The following is a 15,000-nucleotide window of genomic DNA, read 5'->3' as shown; positions in this document are numbered from 1 at the left end:
TGTAAATTATTGAACATCTCCAGCTTGTCTTATATTGCTTGCTGGACGGCGTAACCACTTTGTTCCTCAGTCCGTAGGATGATGTAACATCTACTTAACGAGCGCCGAGGTGTTTTGCAAGGCTGACATCCTGCACAGCCTGTTCCTCTTGGTTAAGGGAACAACAATATCACGGAGCTGTTTTTAGTCGCCAGACAGAGAGAAAATGGCGAACTGGCAATATTAACAACCAAAAAAACAACTCCATTATTCTAAGACCAAGTAAGTGTTCCTTAGGGCGCCCTCCCGGTGTGGCGAGCGAGGGGGAGGCGCGGGCTGCGAGGTGCCGCCCCCAGGTGCTCCGTACGTAGGCCAGCCAGGAGGCCCCGCGACAGACGGGCAGCGCCACCCCGCCTGGCTGAGGTCATAATAATTCATGTGTATTCTGCTGCTCTCGGTGTGTCAGTGTTTGCGTGTCGTCAGCTCGCCGCCGCCGCCGCTGTGTCGGTAGTTCCCGCGAGGGCCGGGCGGGCGGGCGGTGGGTGGGTTAGTGGGCCGCCAGCAGGTGTCCAGTCCACCAGCCAGCCAGCCAGCCCTGCCCGGCCCACCATCGTGACTGTAGTTGTTTCTTACTGTAAGTGTCGTAGCGTGTGACACCTGTACTAGTTAGCACACCTCTATATATATCATGACCATTGCCTGAATCTATATTTTGTTGTAAGTTTTTATGTGCCTGTGACTGAGGAGGCCCTGGTCGCTAACCCCGCCCCCTACCTCCCTGAGGAAGGCTGGGGGGCGGGGGGAGGCACGAGCCCTGCTAGATAGGTAAGGGGGGAGGGAGGGGGGCGGTGCTAAGGCCTGCCGGGGTAGACGCAGAAGAGGAAGTCAGGGAAAGATGTCAAATACTGAGTAATTACAATTTTTATTAAAAATTGTGATATAGAGAATGTAATTATTTTAAGGAATTAATAAAAATTACCTAATGTTGTTTCAAAAGGTGGTGTTGGTCTTTCCTGGAGGCTGTGGTGGTGGTGGCGGTAACTGTGTGATAGTGGAAGTGGAAACTGTAGTGGTGGTGGTGGTGGTGGAGGAGGATGTCACTGTGCGTATGGCAGTGTGGAGAATGGCACCTTCACTGAGCCTTATGTGCCTTTTTCTCACACTTACCTTGAACCTTCTTACATAACAGAAAAATACAAACATATACCGTGTGTGTGTGTGTATGTGTGTGTGTGGAGGCAGGCACCAAGGCAGGCAAGCAGGTCACCATCTAGTCAACACTGCATGACGGGACTTGCATGATAAGCATAGCCACCCGTCATGCATTATCAGAAAACAAAGATTCATAGCACGTGGACAGTATTCAGAACAGACAGACAAGCAAGGACAATACTTTCTACTACTGCTACTGCTACTACTACTACTGCTGCTGCTGCTGCTGCTGCTATCTACATTCTACACTAATATTACAGGAAGCTTAATCAGAACTTATGTTATGTTTATCTATCAGTTTTCATTATTATACCCAGACAAAAGAGAGAGAGAGAGAGAGAGAGAGAGAGAGAGAGAGAGAGAGAGAGAGAGAGAGAGAGGTTGTTCAAAGAAAGAATAAATGGAGAGAGAGAGAGAGAGAGAGAGAGAGAGAGAGAGAGAGAGAGAGAGAGAGAGAGAGAGAGAGAGAGAGAGAGAGAGAGAGAGAGAGAGAGAGAGAGAGGTGGTTCAAAGAAAGAATAAATGGAGAGAGAGAGAGAGAGAGAGAGAGAGAGAGAGAGAGAGAGAGAGAGAGAGAGAGAGAGAGAGAGAGAGAAGCTCATTTGAACCTAGCTTGGCCCTGATTGGTGAACGGAGGAGAGCTTGAAGGTGATTGGCTGAGCGCTTCCCTCACTCAAAACAGAGGCGCCAGTCAGCTGATTCGCCCTCCCTCCACCGACGTCTTCACATTTTTCATCTTTTCCACCTGATTTAAAGCCCCAGGTGAGGAATTACAGATGTGTAGTTATGCATTAGACATCTATGCTAATATCTGGGGCAGTAATGGCTGCGAGGAGTGACAGGAAGGGGAGATAAATGCTAAAATATGGACTTGTTTGTCAGGGTTTGTTTACCTCAGCCATGTTTAGCTCGGGATTTAAAATGCACGAGTTTATTTTTGCATATTTTGTTTGTTAGCCGTGTTGTATGTTAAGTTTAAATTCCTGTGATTCTTTGGGACGTACTTGGCTAGTAGTTTGGATAGTGATAATGAAAGTAATAATGATAAATGTGTTGTTAGATTTTACCATTTACTGACGATAGATGTGGAAAGTAGTAGTAGTAGTAGTAGTGTGAAGAAAAGTACATAACTGAACATGATGCATTATAAACTCATCATAACATCACATACACTGTCACAAGAACTTTTTTTTAAATATAATATGTAGTTAAGTTCAAAATAACCATGCCTGCCTTGTAGAACGCCAGGTATTGCTTGTGTAGAGTCAGACGCAACGAAACAAAATATACAAACGAAATATTCTCACTCCCAGGTGTTGGCGGTCAGGTGTCTGAGGCAATGGCTGGGGAAGATCAGTTTCAGTTCAATGCTCCGACTTTCGTTGATTTCACGAAAGATGATTATGATGAAGTGGATGAGTCCTACTTTGGTGAGTCGGTGCTGGGAAAGGAGGACAGGAGGGGGTATGTGTGCTTTTATCCTCGTTTTCTTTATTTTCTTCATGTCTTTCCACCTTCTATATTTATTTTTGCTTTTTTTATTGTATTAATTTTCTACTTCCATATGTATATATTTTTTATTTACTCTGTTTATTCCCACCTGTCAGTTTTTATTCATTTTCTTTTCAGTTTATCAGTTTCCAGCTTCCAAGTTTTTATTTTTCTAAGGTTCCATGATTCACAGTAATTTCTCACAGCTTAGTAAGGCCAAATTATTTGAGTGTACCTTTCCACCAGAAGCTGACAGGGCTAGGAGTGTGAATGATGTGTGTTTGTGTGTGCGTGTGTGTGTGTGTGTGTGTGTGTGTGTGTGTGTGTGAGATATCCAGCCTGGTACATTTACTTACATAGATATACTAACTTAATATTCATGGTTACAGATTTGCCTCAGAAGACTCCCAGACGTAAGACACAAGGGCTGAAAGATTTGAAACCGCCTGCAGAAGAGAGAGAACAGCCACCCACAGAAAAAGGAGGACAAGAAGTGCCCTCAGAACACAAAGAACCAGAACAAATACCCACAAAACAGGCAGAACAAGAAGAAATGCCCTCAGAACACAAAGAACCAGAACAGTTACCTACAGAACAGGCAGAACAAAAGAAGAACACAGAAGCAGAAGAAATGACTAAAGAAGAAACAGAACAAGAGAAAATGCCCACAGAACAGCCAGAGAAGACAGAACAAATGGACACAGAAGAAACCGAGGAACCAAAACCATCCACAGAACAAGCAGAAGAACAAGAACCTTCCGCAGAAGAAGCAGAAGCAGAACAGATGGCTACAGAACAGGAAGAACAAGCACAACCATCCACAGAACAGGCAAACGAACCAGACCAAATGACGACAGAGGAGATGGACGAACAGGAACCACCTGCAGAACCTCCTAAGTCTGTTTCCAAGGACAAGAGGAGGAAGAGCCTAAAGTTAGATGGTGCAGGAGTGAGGCAGTCTCCCCGTCTCCTGGCCATCTCCAAGGTACTGCTGCTGCTGCTGGCACTCCTACTGGTGGCTTGTATTCTGAAATGCCTCTACTTGTTCTTCAGCCCTTCTAACAGTCTTTATTTGAAGTTACTGAAGTTTTCAAGGATGTTTTTATGATTGTAGTGGTAGTTTTAGCAAGATTCTATTTACTTAACAGGTTGTAGTGGAGGTTCTTAAGTTTTGGGGAGTGTTTTCATGATTTTAGGGATAGTTTAATAACATCACCAGTAAGAAAAACACCCTTGAAAAAGAAACTAAACATTTTGGTGATGAGAGAGTAAGGTGTTTCAGAAAATAACTTGTCTCATATAGGTAACTTTCTGTTTATTTATGATAGTCTAAAGGATGGTGAGTCTCTCTCTCATATAAAGGCTGATCTACAAAGAAATACAAGGGAGTTAACTTAATTTCTTCAATATAATCCATCCAAGAATAAATATTTTTGAATGTCTCAATAGGAGTCACACTTTCAGGCCCTGCGGAGGAGCAACGCCAGCAGACGATCCTCAGGGGACTGCCGGGGCACCACCAGCACTCAGGCCAGCCAGGTGAAGAAGGTACAGCCGCAGAAAAGGTAAGCAGGGTCTGGTGCCGCATTACTTGTATGTACTATTGAGAAAACTAACCTGGTATAAGCCTGGGTGATGGAAATGCAAAACTGTGTGTGTGTTTGTTCCATTCATGTACCCATTTCCTTCACATCTTTTTATAATTAACTTTTATCAAACTTGAGCCCATTATTTCTTGTCTTATCCTGATTACCGACCTTGAGAATTTTGCTTATGTCACCCCTTTGTGCCCTAAACCACTTAAAGACCTCTATCAGATTCCCTGTTGATCTACACATTAATCTAAGCACTTTTCATGTCTTATCCTGATTCATAGCCCTGAGAATTTTGCTTATGTCACTCTTTTATGCCCTATGCCACTTAAAGATGCCATTCAGGTCCTCTCTCAATCCACACCTTAATGCATCCTTTCTCCTCAGAGTGGTGCCGAAGGTGTCTGGTATGTCCATCAGTGAGGGAGACAAGGAGGAGCTGGAGCTGGTGGCCACATTCAGACAGAAGATCACAAACAACAAGAAGAGGAAGGATGGCGCTGCACCTAACCAGCCATTCAAGCTCACAAAACCACAGGAATTCCACTTTGCAACGGACAAGAGACTGCGGAAACAAGAGGTGGAAGATCCCGCGCCACCTCCACCTCCTCCTGCTGCCCGCTCCACCCGGTCAGGCCGCACCAAGCCGCAGGAGTTTACTTTTGCCACTGATGCGCGGATTAAGACCAAGGAGAGTGTGAAGGAAGAAACTGAGGCACCTGTAGAGTTTGCCAGGTCCCTGCGCTCCAGTACTCTCTCCCTGGTAACTTATGGGTGTTTTAGTTTGGTGTTGTCATTCGGTGCTTGGTTCTTTCCTCAGTCACAAGGTATTAAGGTCTTGTGTGAAGTTTGTCAGATCCCTTCACTTCAGTACTTGTCCCTGGTAACTTAATTGGTATTGTTTTGATGTTTGTTTTTAATATTTAATGCATCTTTCTTTATTAACAAGGCACTAAGGTTTTTATTTTATACTGGTTGTCCTTTTCTATTTTTAACACCTAAACTCCAAGACATTCTATATAATACTAGCCATCCTTATCTATTTTTAACACACCTAAATTCTAAGGCCTTTTATATAATACTAGCCATTCTTATCTATTTTTGACATTTGCTGCTTGACAAATCCTGAATTACAAGGCATTAAAAACTTTTATATTACACTGGCTGTCTTCTCCTCTTACTTGACACATGCAGAATCACAAGAAATTCTGAGACCTTTCTACTTGCTGTCTCTTCGTACAAAATCTTTAAGAACTGGCACCTCACTGGACCTTTTTTTTATATACGTTCTGCCCTTAGCCAGTACCCATGTTACATATAACCCTTGGTGCTTGATACATCCCTACAGAACAAGGACTCGGCAGGAAGAAGAAGCCCCACCATCCCCAAGCCCTTCCACCTCTCGGAGTCTCGCAAGGAGCAGGGGGAGGCAGCCAAGAGGTTCTTATCGATGGCAGAACTCAGCTGCAAGAACTACATCCGAACGCCAGAAGTATACAGGAAAAGCAAGAGAACCGTCAGTACAGGTGAGGTTGAGAGGTGAACACACTTATTGACTCTATATATCTTTCTCTGGTTCTTAAGTGTTTCATTGGTATAATATCATTGCTGGTTTCAAGGCTTCAGAGTAAGATTAGGTTTTCTAGGGTGTTTTAATGATTCCTTTGGCGGTTTAACACGGATTTCGCACTTGTAATATGCTGTAGTGGGGTTTTTAAGGGTGTTTTTATGATTCTGTACCTTTTAACTGGCTTTGGTGTGGTGGTTTAACAAGGATGTGGCACTTGTAATAGGCTGTAGTGGAAGTATTGGGGTTTTCAAGGATGTTTTTATGATTCTGCTCCTTTTAACTGGCTCTAGTGAAGATATTGGTGTTTTCGAAGGTGTTTTTATGGTTCTGCTCCTTTTAACTGGCTCTGATGGAAATATTGGGGTTTTTAAGAATGTTTTCATGATTTCTGGGATGGTTTGAGTAAATTCTACATCTTTAATAGGCTCTAATGAAGGTTTTGGAGTTTTCAAGGATGTTTTCACAATTCTACACCTTTGACTGGCTCTAGTGAAAGCATTGGAGTGGTGAATTAAATAGTGTATCATTCTTTCCCCAGACGACCTTGAGGACAGGAAGAAGCCGCGAGGACCCACCATGGCCGTCACTCCCAACCTTGCCACCAGTAAACGCCGGCGCTCCCACAGCCTCATGACCCAGGAGGAGAGGGAGCAGCAGGAGTTTGAGGAGGCACAGAAGTGAGTGGAGTTGGTGGTGGTGGTGGTGGTGGTGGTGGTGGTGTCAGGATTGGAGATGCTTAAGTTTAGTTGTGTTATATTTTTTTTGTTTGTTTATTTTTGTGATTCTTTTATTTCTTTCTTGTTTTTGTACATTCCCCTTCACTGATTTTTTTGTTACTAATGTATTTAATTTCTTTTTATTTACTGTAAGTCCTCTATGTATTTTCTACAGGTACATTAATTAAGTTATATCCTAGATTATGACCACAATACCACAACATTAGCAGAAGTGAGGGGCATACATGTCCTTACTTAGGCTCATTCTAACCTACACCAAAAATACATTTACATTCAATCACAGTAACAGAACATCATGACTCAAGAACCCTCTATATTACAATAATCTCCATTAAAAAACACCCATAGCAAATTTTTTTCCCCAGACACGCATTCAAGGCAAGACCTGTGAACAAGAGGGCCCTGAAGACACCCCCCAATGGATACCGCGTCTCTTCCAAGCCACAGAGTCAGCCGTCGGAAAGTCTGATGGAGGAGATGATCAAGATGGACAGTCCTCCCAAGATGCTGGTGTCCATGCTGCCCTACGCTGGCTTGCCTCTGCAGGGGAAGAAGATGAACACGAAGGTCCGGCCGTTCAGCTTTGACCAGCGCGACCAGGAACGGATGAAGAAGAAGGAGGAGAAGATTAAGAGGGTGAGTTCCTGGGGAGTTTTATGTGTGTGTGTATGTGTAGGGAGAGGGTATGAGATTTTGTGTGTGTGTGTTTTGGATTTTTATCATTGTGGTTGCCTGTGTGTGTGTGTGTGTGTGTGTGTGTGTGTGTGTGTGTATGGGCAGGGTAGGTATGAGATTGTGTATTTTTAGTGTTTTTTTTCAATGTGTGTTAGTAATTTGATTCGGTTTCAATGTGTAATAGTAACTTGAATTAAAGATTCAATATATATTTTTGATCAGTTTGAATGTGTAAAGTAATTCAACTCTTAAAGATTTCAGTGTATATTTTCAGTATATTTTCAGTGTGTAATATTACCTCAACTCCTAAAGATCCAATGTATATTTTCCATCTATTTTCGAACAACCCTTCAACATGTAATGCCAACTTAACCTGAAGGTGCTGGAGGATGAGAAGAGTCTGGCTGAGTTTCACGCCCGTCCCATGCCGCTGTTTGAGGGGGTTGGGGTGCCGGCCAGGAAGCCACCCACCCCGACACAGGTGAAGCCCTTCGCCCTCAATGTGGAGCGCCGTGGGTCCATCAAACAGGAGAAGTTCAAGCAGCAGGTGAGGCAGGGAAGGGTAACCTGGGTGCTAGTGGGGATGATTGGGTATGTGTAGTAACCTAGGCACTGCTAAGACTAAGAGAGTGTGAGTGAGAGTGGTTACTTTGCATATAATGATGATGAGTGTGAAAGGATTAGAGGTTAAAGAGAATGAACATGACACAAGACAATAAGGGAAGCCGTAAGAAGCCATCATGTCTACACGTCCTTGTTTCCATCTATCATCCTCACTCATAAGTTTGTGTATTCATTTAAAGCCTCATAACTCGGCAATAAGCTTTGTGGTTTTCCGGGAGGGTTTGTTAATCTTCTGTCTGCAAAGGTGTGGAAAGCAACCTACAGCATCTTATTCATGTGTTGGCATATCTTAGAGTCACTGAGGTACTTGTTATGTTAACTCACCACCAGCAGGAGAAGGAAGCAGAGGAAGATATGGCATGACAGAAATTAGTGTCTTTCCAGCATTCCTATGTGTTGCCTTGTCTCTGGAGGTGTTAAGATTAGTTTCCTTGTCTTACCAGTTGGAGAAGCACATAGGAGGCTGGAGCATGATAAAAGTTAGTCTGTATTATTCATGTGTTATCTTGTCTAAGGGCTGTTTAGACTTACTAGTTCCCCTTTCTCACCGCCAGCTGGAGAACGAAGCAAAGAAGGATGCAGCACAGCGAAAATTCCTCGCACAAGATGATAGTGTGGTGCACAAAAATCCCTTTGTGCCTCAGAAATCCAACAGACCCCTCACTGAGATCTCCAACGTGACCCTGAGCACTGAGGTGAGGGCTGTGGAGCGCAGTGAGTTCGACCAGCAGCGGAAGGAGCTTGAGGAGGAGATGCTTGCTGCCAAAAAGATGGTGAGATGTCGTGTGGTTTATTGGATGTGTTGACTGGGACTTTGGGACTGCTCTGTTTGGGTTGAAAGGAGAGACTAATGATGCTTGTAATTTCTCTCTATCACTTGATGCCAAAAGGTGGTGAGATGTGTTTTTGGTAAATGTGTTGACTGATTTGCCTGTTTTTTTTTGGGGGGGGTCTGTTTGGGATGAGAGGAAAGATAAGGACTTGTTATCTATCTCTCACTGTTGGTCTCTCTTTCTCATTGATGCAGAAACCTTATTAAACTACCACCAGAATCCTAGACACCATTGAAAACTCCAGCAACATCCACCACAGTCTGTCTAAAGTTACAATAAAAGCTGAAACACTAGAATACAACCCTTATTTATGACTCACTGTTACTTGTGATACTTAACTGGCTCTGCTTTGTTTTATCCAGTAACTTCCACTACAGCCTGTCAAGTTAAGAGAAAAAGACTGAAATGTTTAAGAATAGAAGCCTGAGTTTTATCCAGTACCTAACTTCAACAAGAACCTGTCAAAACATATGAGGAACCACTGAAACATTTACAAGTAGAACCCACTAATGTTACTTGACTTTTTTATCTCAGTTTTATTCACCAATTTCAACCAGAACAAATTAAAAGTGAGGAGAAAGCACTGAGATATTTAAGAGTAGAAGGCTTAGTTATCATTCTCATTACTCCACTGACTTATCAATCTTCATCAGGCGGAGGAGCACCAGGCAGCAGAGGAGCTAGCAGAGGTGACCAGACTGAGGCAGGCAGCGGTGCACAAGGCCCAGCCCATACCTAAGACCAAGCCCATGGTACTCCACCCCACCTCACAGATGCCCACGGTGCCCAAGTCGCCAGATTTTGCCACAGACTCCCGCCTCAGGTCAAAATCAAGAGCAAACTCAACTTTCAATGTCTAATTCTTTTATTCTGTTGCTTTTTTCAAGGCTGGATTCTTGATCTCTCTCTCTTTTGTAGTTTTTATTTCTTTTTATGATTTTTATGTGTATTTTGAGTTTCTTGGGTGTTGCTTTCTTCTTTTTTTCTATTTCTTTCTTCTTCACTTGGTTTTTTAAAAAATTCTTGGCTTCTCTCAGATGTGGTTAGTTTCATTCTTCTTAATAATTTTTTTTTTAGTCTTGAAGTTTCTTGGATTTTACTTTATTCTTCTTAGTTTTATCCCTGATCTTTTTCTCATCCTCTGGTTTTTAAAATTCTAAAGTTTTCTCAAACCTGTTTTTTATTTTATTCTTTTCTGCTACTTTTCAAATCTTTCAGTTTCTTGGATGTTACTGTTAGTTTTATCCATGATCTCTATTTTTCCCCTGTGTGGTTTTAGAAAATTTGAATGCAACTTCTTTCATTTCACTAGTTTAAAAAATAAGATTCTCTCAGTTACTTAAATATGCTGAAGCTCATCTTAAAATATTTCTGGGAGCCACTTTCTTTACTTTACATGTTGCACACACTCCTAGTTGTAGGTTTGGTTGCCGCTGTATTTAGGGAGACTTGAGTGACACATGCATTGAGGGGACAGGTTAATGTAAGTCACCAGTCACTGCCAGTAGTAATAAGAGGCTGAGGTAAACCGTGTGTCTTATGAAGGATGTTGGCACAGGCAGTAATTATTTTTTTTCCACATTATTTTTACACTTATTTAGAATGTTTGTGGATGAATTGTTATATAAAATCTTAATAAAATGTCAATTCTTAGTTCATTTGCCTGTGTCCCCTCAGAACTCAGCTCTACCTGTTTCTTGATTCAAGTGATGGTTTAACAGAGGCTCAGCACTTAAAATAGATTCTTGGAAATTACTGGGGTTTTTAATTTGAGTGTTCATGGTTCCAGTGATAGTTTAACAAGCTTTCTACACTTACAACATAGTGGAAGCTATTGGGTTTTTCAAGAGTACAGAAGTAGTTACTGGAGATTTCAAGACTTCATGGTTCTAGTGATAGATATTTTAACAAGTATTCTGCATCATCAATGAGAAAATACTTGAGCATGTCATCTCTGTGTACTTAGGAAATATCTTTAGGAGAGGCGAAAGCATTTACAAACTATAGATGCAGACAATGCAAACACAGCTAATAAGTACAATGTGTGTGTGTGTGTCTGTGTGTGTTAATTGAATGCCTTTGACATAATAGTGACTTCTAGCATTGATGTTTGAAAGGTGAAGATATAATGAGAGGTTTCTTGTGTAATCTCTGGGGGAAGATGGCGAGGACTACAATGGGATGTGATGGGCAGGCGAGAACAAAGGTACAAACATGCATGGGTAACCTTGGAGTGTTCTTCAATAGATCTCACATGCCAGTCAAAAAGAAGATAAAAAAAATACTACACATTAATGGAATAAGTTTAATAGCTACATTGTGAGTGTACGCAGTTAACAAATAGACTTAAAAAAAAAAATGAAGAGAGTATGAAAATAGATACTGATCGTAAACATTACTGACATAACCCGTATACCTAAAATGTGACTTTAAACAGTTAACAAATAAGGGAAAAAAGAAAGAAAACATATCCATACAGACCCGCATAAAACACTAGAAAAGTAAAAAAAAAATAAAAATTTTTGATCACGCAAATCAAGGGGTGCCGTTGAAAACAAACATACGGTCATACAAGAAGGAGCCTGGCTGGAGCACGAACACAAACCGAGGAGGAGGAAGAAGAACGCTCAGTTACCAGACAATTTCTCATCACGGTAAGTAAGATTATGACTCCACTTGCTACGTATCACTAATTATGCCCAATAGTACCACCTGACTTATTCATAAAGGTGTGGAATAATACATGGGAAGTTTGTATCTGGGTAACGAGTTAATGAGGGTTCCCACCTTTCCAGTATTCAGGTGTAATGATTCACCGTGTACCGTTTCTTTGTATAGGGGCAATGTTGAGGGTCACAGTTAATCATGTTTGTCTCTCTATTCTTTAACGCTTCTTGTCCCTTGTATTGAATCAGTTCTAATGAAAGTTATTGGTGTTTTCAAGTGTTTTTAATGGTAGTTAACAAGCTTTGATGGTCGTTACTGCTGTTTACAAGTGTTTTCCGTGATTTTGATGATAGTGAAGCAAGCACTGATGCAAGTTTTTGTGTGTTTATAAAGTATTTTCGTGATTCTAGTGATTTAACGAGCTTAAGAGGAAGTTTTCATGATGCTAATGATGTGTAACGAGTGATAATGGAAGTTATTGCTATTTAAATTATTGCTATTTAAATGAGAAACCTTAGTAGTAGTTTTTGTTTTTTTATCTGTTTTCATGAATCTTGGAATAATTCAACGAGCTTTAATGAAAGTTATTGATATACAGGCGCCCCTCACAAGGCCGCCTCCCCATCAGGGCCCGTACCGCCGCCTCTAGCACCGCGCCATGCCCTCATAGTCAGGCTTATCAGTGACCATTGCAACCACTAGTCTCGTATGCCACTCTGGTCAGTTTTGCATTTTTATGTTGTAATCTGTTTTAATTTCGTGTTACATATGATTATTCAATATTTAGTTATTTTTCTTATATATTTTGGATCACCTTTTTTCCTATATTTTCACTCGTTGGCTGCCCATGTAATAGTTTGTAAATATACCGTTAACTACTACTACTACTACTACTACTACTACTACTACTAATACTGCTACTACTACTCACAATACTATGGCCGCGGCACACTGTAACTAAGACTCAAGGCCAGCAGGTGAACGGTTTAATTCACTTTACCTGTAAGAGAATTTGGCCTAGGAGTAATCGAGTTATTTAAGCCGGGACTGCGGGGCGGGGCGGGGCAATGCGGGGCAGGCAGATGGGCCGGGGCTGGTCGGGGCGGGCGGGCGGGCGGGAGGACAGGCCAGGTTAGGATAATCTCAACTCAGGCGATGGATGTTGATTGATTAACTTTCCCCCATTTAAAAAGTTAGTGAAGGAAGAAAAGTAAGGGAAAAAATACAGCGGCGGTGTCACATTCGCTTTACCGGGAGTTTTTTATCTTGTTTACTTCGTCTATTTATTTTTTAATAGCGAGAGCATTAGCGCACGCACAGTCACGCGGAGGAATGCAATAGCTTGTGCCCTTCTTGCCCCCCAGCCAGCCAGCCAGCCAGCCAGCCGCCGTAATATCCTTTGCCAAGTTTGGATAACAATTTCACCTATTACACCGTCGCGGAATTTCGTGTCCCGCATTTCGTTTACATATACAAACAGAGAATCAGTAGCTGAGTTCTTTTTACGATCCAACTCGATTCTCACGGATTCCAATCGCCTTCTGCCGCCCAGTACGCGTCTGTGTGTGAGATTGGTTACCTTGACTTGTTTTTATAAGCGATTTGATCTCTTGCTATTAATGTACGGTGAGAAATATGGAAGTTTGTGCTGCTTTAAATGTTTTGATCTCTTAAATATGTAGGAGAATATTAATATGTGGAGTTTAGTGTTTTTTTAAGCGATCTGATCTCTTGCTGCTGATGTATGGCAAAAATATAAAAAAATAAGTTGTTTTAAATGATTCGATCTTATAAATACGTAAGACAAATGCTAAAATGTAGAGTAGACATGTCTTTCTAGGCGATCTGATCTCTTTCTGCTTACGTATGGCGGGGAATGTGGAAGGCAATGCTGTTTAAAATGTTTTGATCGCATAAGTATGTAAGGAGAGCGTTAAGATGTAGAGTTAACGTTAAGCAATCTAATCTCTTTACTCCTTTGAAAGCCTTTTGAATGCAGTGAAGATGTGGCGCTGAAATTTTTATATGGTCCTTAATACATGGCTCTTAATGCGACTAGCACGTTATACCCTATCTGAATGACGACTTGCACGCTTCTATCCCTCCCTCCCTTCCTCGCTCGCTGGGCCCACGAGCCAATATTTCCAGGCACATCAAAAAGCCTGTCTTTGCTCCCCGCTGCAGGCAAAATACTGGGCTTTGAACGTTGCAGATTGAGGGGCCAAGGATAAAAATGTCACTTGCCCTTAAGGGGGAGCCAAGTTTTACCCTCTAGAAGCACAGGTGAAAGGTAATGTAATTCTGTGCCCAACCTCGCCATGCCTCCTGCTTGTGCTATTACGCTTTCTGTTTTGTTGAGGGGAGTACAGAAAAACTTGCTTTATGTTACCGAGTCTTCCGCTTCTCCTTCCCTGTGCTGGTGCTCAGAAACGCTCTGCTCTCTCACCGTGACTACTTTCAAAGGCCACAGAGATAACTAGCCGGGTTCTCAAGCGTGTTTCTCGTGTTCATAACGTAGAAGTCTTGTTAATCTGTCACTAGAGCCTTAAAACAACACCCTCCAAGAAGTTTTGTAGCTCCATGTGGGTTCTCAAGCGTGTTTCTCGTGCTCATAGCCTAGAAGTCTTGTTAACCTGTCACTAGAGCATTGAAACGACACCTCTAAGAAGTTATGTCTTGAATGTAGTGGAGATGCGCACAGACGTTTTTCAGAATATAGTTGTTATTATTAAAGAGGTTAAGGAAATTTTATTGGTTAAGGAAAATTTGTAGGAAAGAAATAACTTAATTTTATCTTGCCTTTAATGTAAGAGAGTTAAATGAATGAGGGAAATAGCAAAAATATAGATAAAAACATAAGAAGATAAGATGGATTAGAGATTTATTATTATTATTTTTATTGTTATTATTATCATTATTATTATTATTATTATTATTATTATTATTATTATTATTATTATTATTATTATCATTATTATTATTATTATTATTATAGCCTTCGCGTTGTTTTGTATCACTGCTGGTGTTAATTCCATACACTTATTCATATTTGTGTATTTATATGATTAAGTGTTAGTATAATTCTCTCTCTCTCTCTCTCTCTCTCTCTCTCTCTCTCTCTCTCTCTCTCTCTCTCTCTCTCTCTCTCTCTCTCTCTCTCTCTCTCTCTTTTTCAACTCTTTCAAAACCTGCTTTGGTTCTCACTCGTTTCTGATTAAGCTCTTCCCTCCCCTCCTCCTCCTCCTCCTCCTCCTCCTCCTCCTCCTCCTCCTCCTCCTCCTCCTCCTCCATTCCTGCCTGTGACCTCGTTTTTCATTCCTTTTCCCGTTTTCCAAGAACTCTCTTCGTTCCGTTTTCTCTCCCAGCTATTCATTATTTCCTCGTATTCTGTTATAAAAAAAAGAGAGGGTAGACTGTATGATTTAATTATGCAGCCATGTTTATACAGTTACAGTGAGTTACAGTGGAGGGATATGTATGTATTTATGTATGCATGTATGTATCTAGAGCTGTGAAAGAAAAAAAAAATGGAATTGAAAGAAAACGTTGATATTTTTAAAAGGAGGACTGTTCTATATTTGTAAAAGCCGTTGGTGTTTTGTTATTTTTTTATTTATTTT

At 41.5% G+C, this 15,000-nt stretch overlaps 2 protein-coding genes across 2 annotated transcripts in view; both read left to right on the top strand.

Annotated features, from left to right (window-relative positions):
• Positions 1 to 975, top strand: part of LOC135091759 (sialin-like) — a 41,365-nt gene extending 40,390 nt beyond the window's left edge. Inside the window, 1 exon segment of the mRNA XM_063989694.1 lies at positions 1 to 975. This exon segment is cut by the window's left edge and continues 1,924 nt beyond it. The gene's annotated coding sequence lies outside the window, so the exon portion shown is untranslated.
• An 841-nt stretch (positions 976 to 1,816) lies between these two features.
• LOC135091760 (targeting protein for Xklp2-like) lies at positions 1,817 to 10,366 on the top strand. The gene is made up of 11 exons (XM_063989695.1): positions 1,817 to 1,953; positions 2,505 to 2,621; positions 3,072 to 3,667; positions 4,147 to 4,247; positions 4,662 to 5,037; positions 5,623 to 5,800; positions 6,383 to 6,521; positions 6,947 to 7,217; positions 7,636 to 7,803; positions 8,435 to 8,653; positions 9,367 to 10,366. The coding sequence occupies exons 2-11, from the start codon at positions 2,531 to 2,533 to the stop codon at positions 9,571 to 9,573; spliced, it is 2,346 nt and encodes a 781-aa protein (XP_063845765.1). The 5' UTR covers positions 1,817 to 1,953; positions 2,505 to 2,530; the 3' UTR covers positions 9,574 to 10,366.
• The last annotated feature ends 4,634 nt before the right edge of the window (positions 10,367 to 15,000 follow it).

This window comes from Scylla paramamosain, chromosome 38 (genome assembly GCF_035594125.1).
Source record: "Scylla paramamosain isolate STU-SP2022 chromosome 38, ASM3559412v1, whole genome shotgun sequence".
NCBI lineage: Eukaryota > Metazoa > Arthropoda > Malacostraca > Decapoda > Portunidae > Scylla > Scylla paramamosain.
The sequence above is the reverse complement of the archived record's forward strand: the minus strand, read 5'-3'. Positions and strand labels throughout refer to the sequence as shown.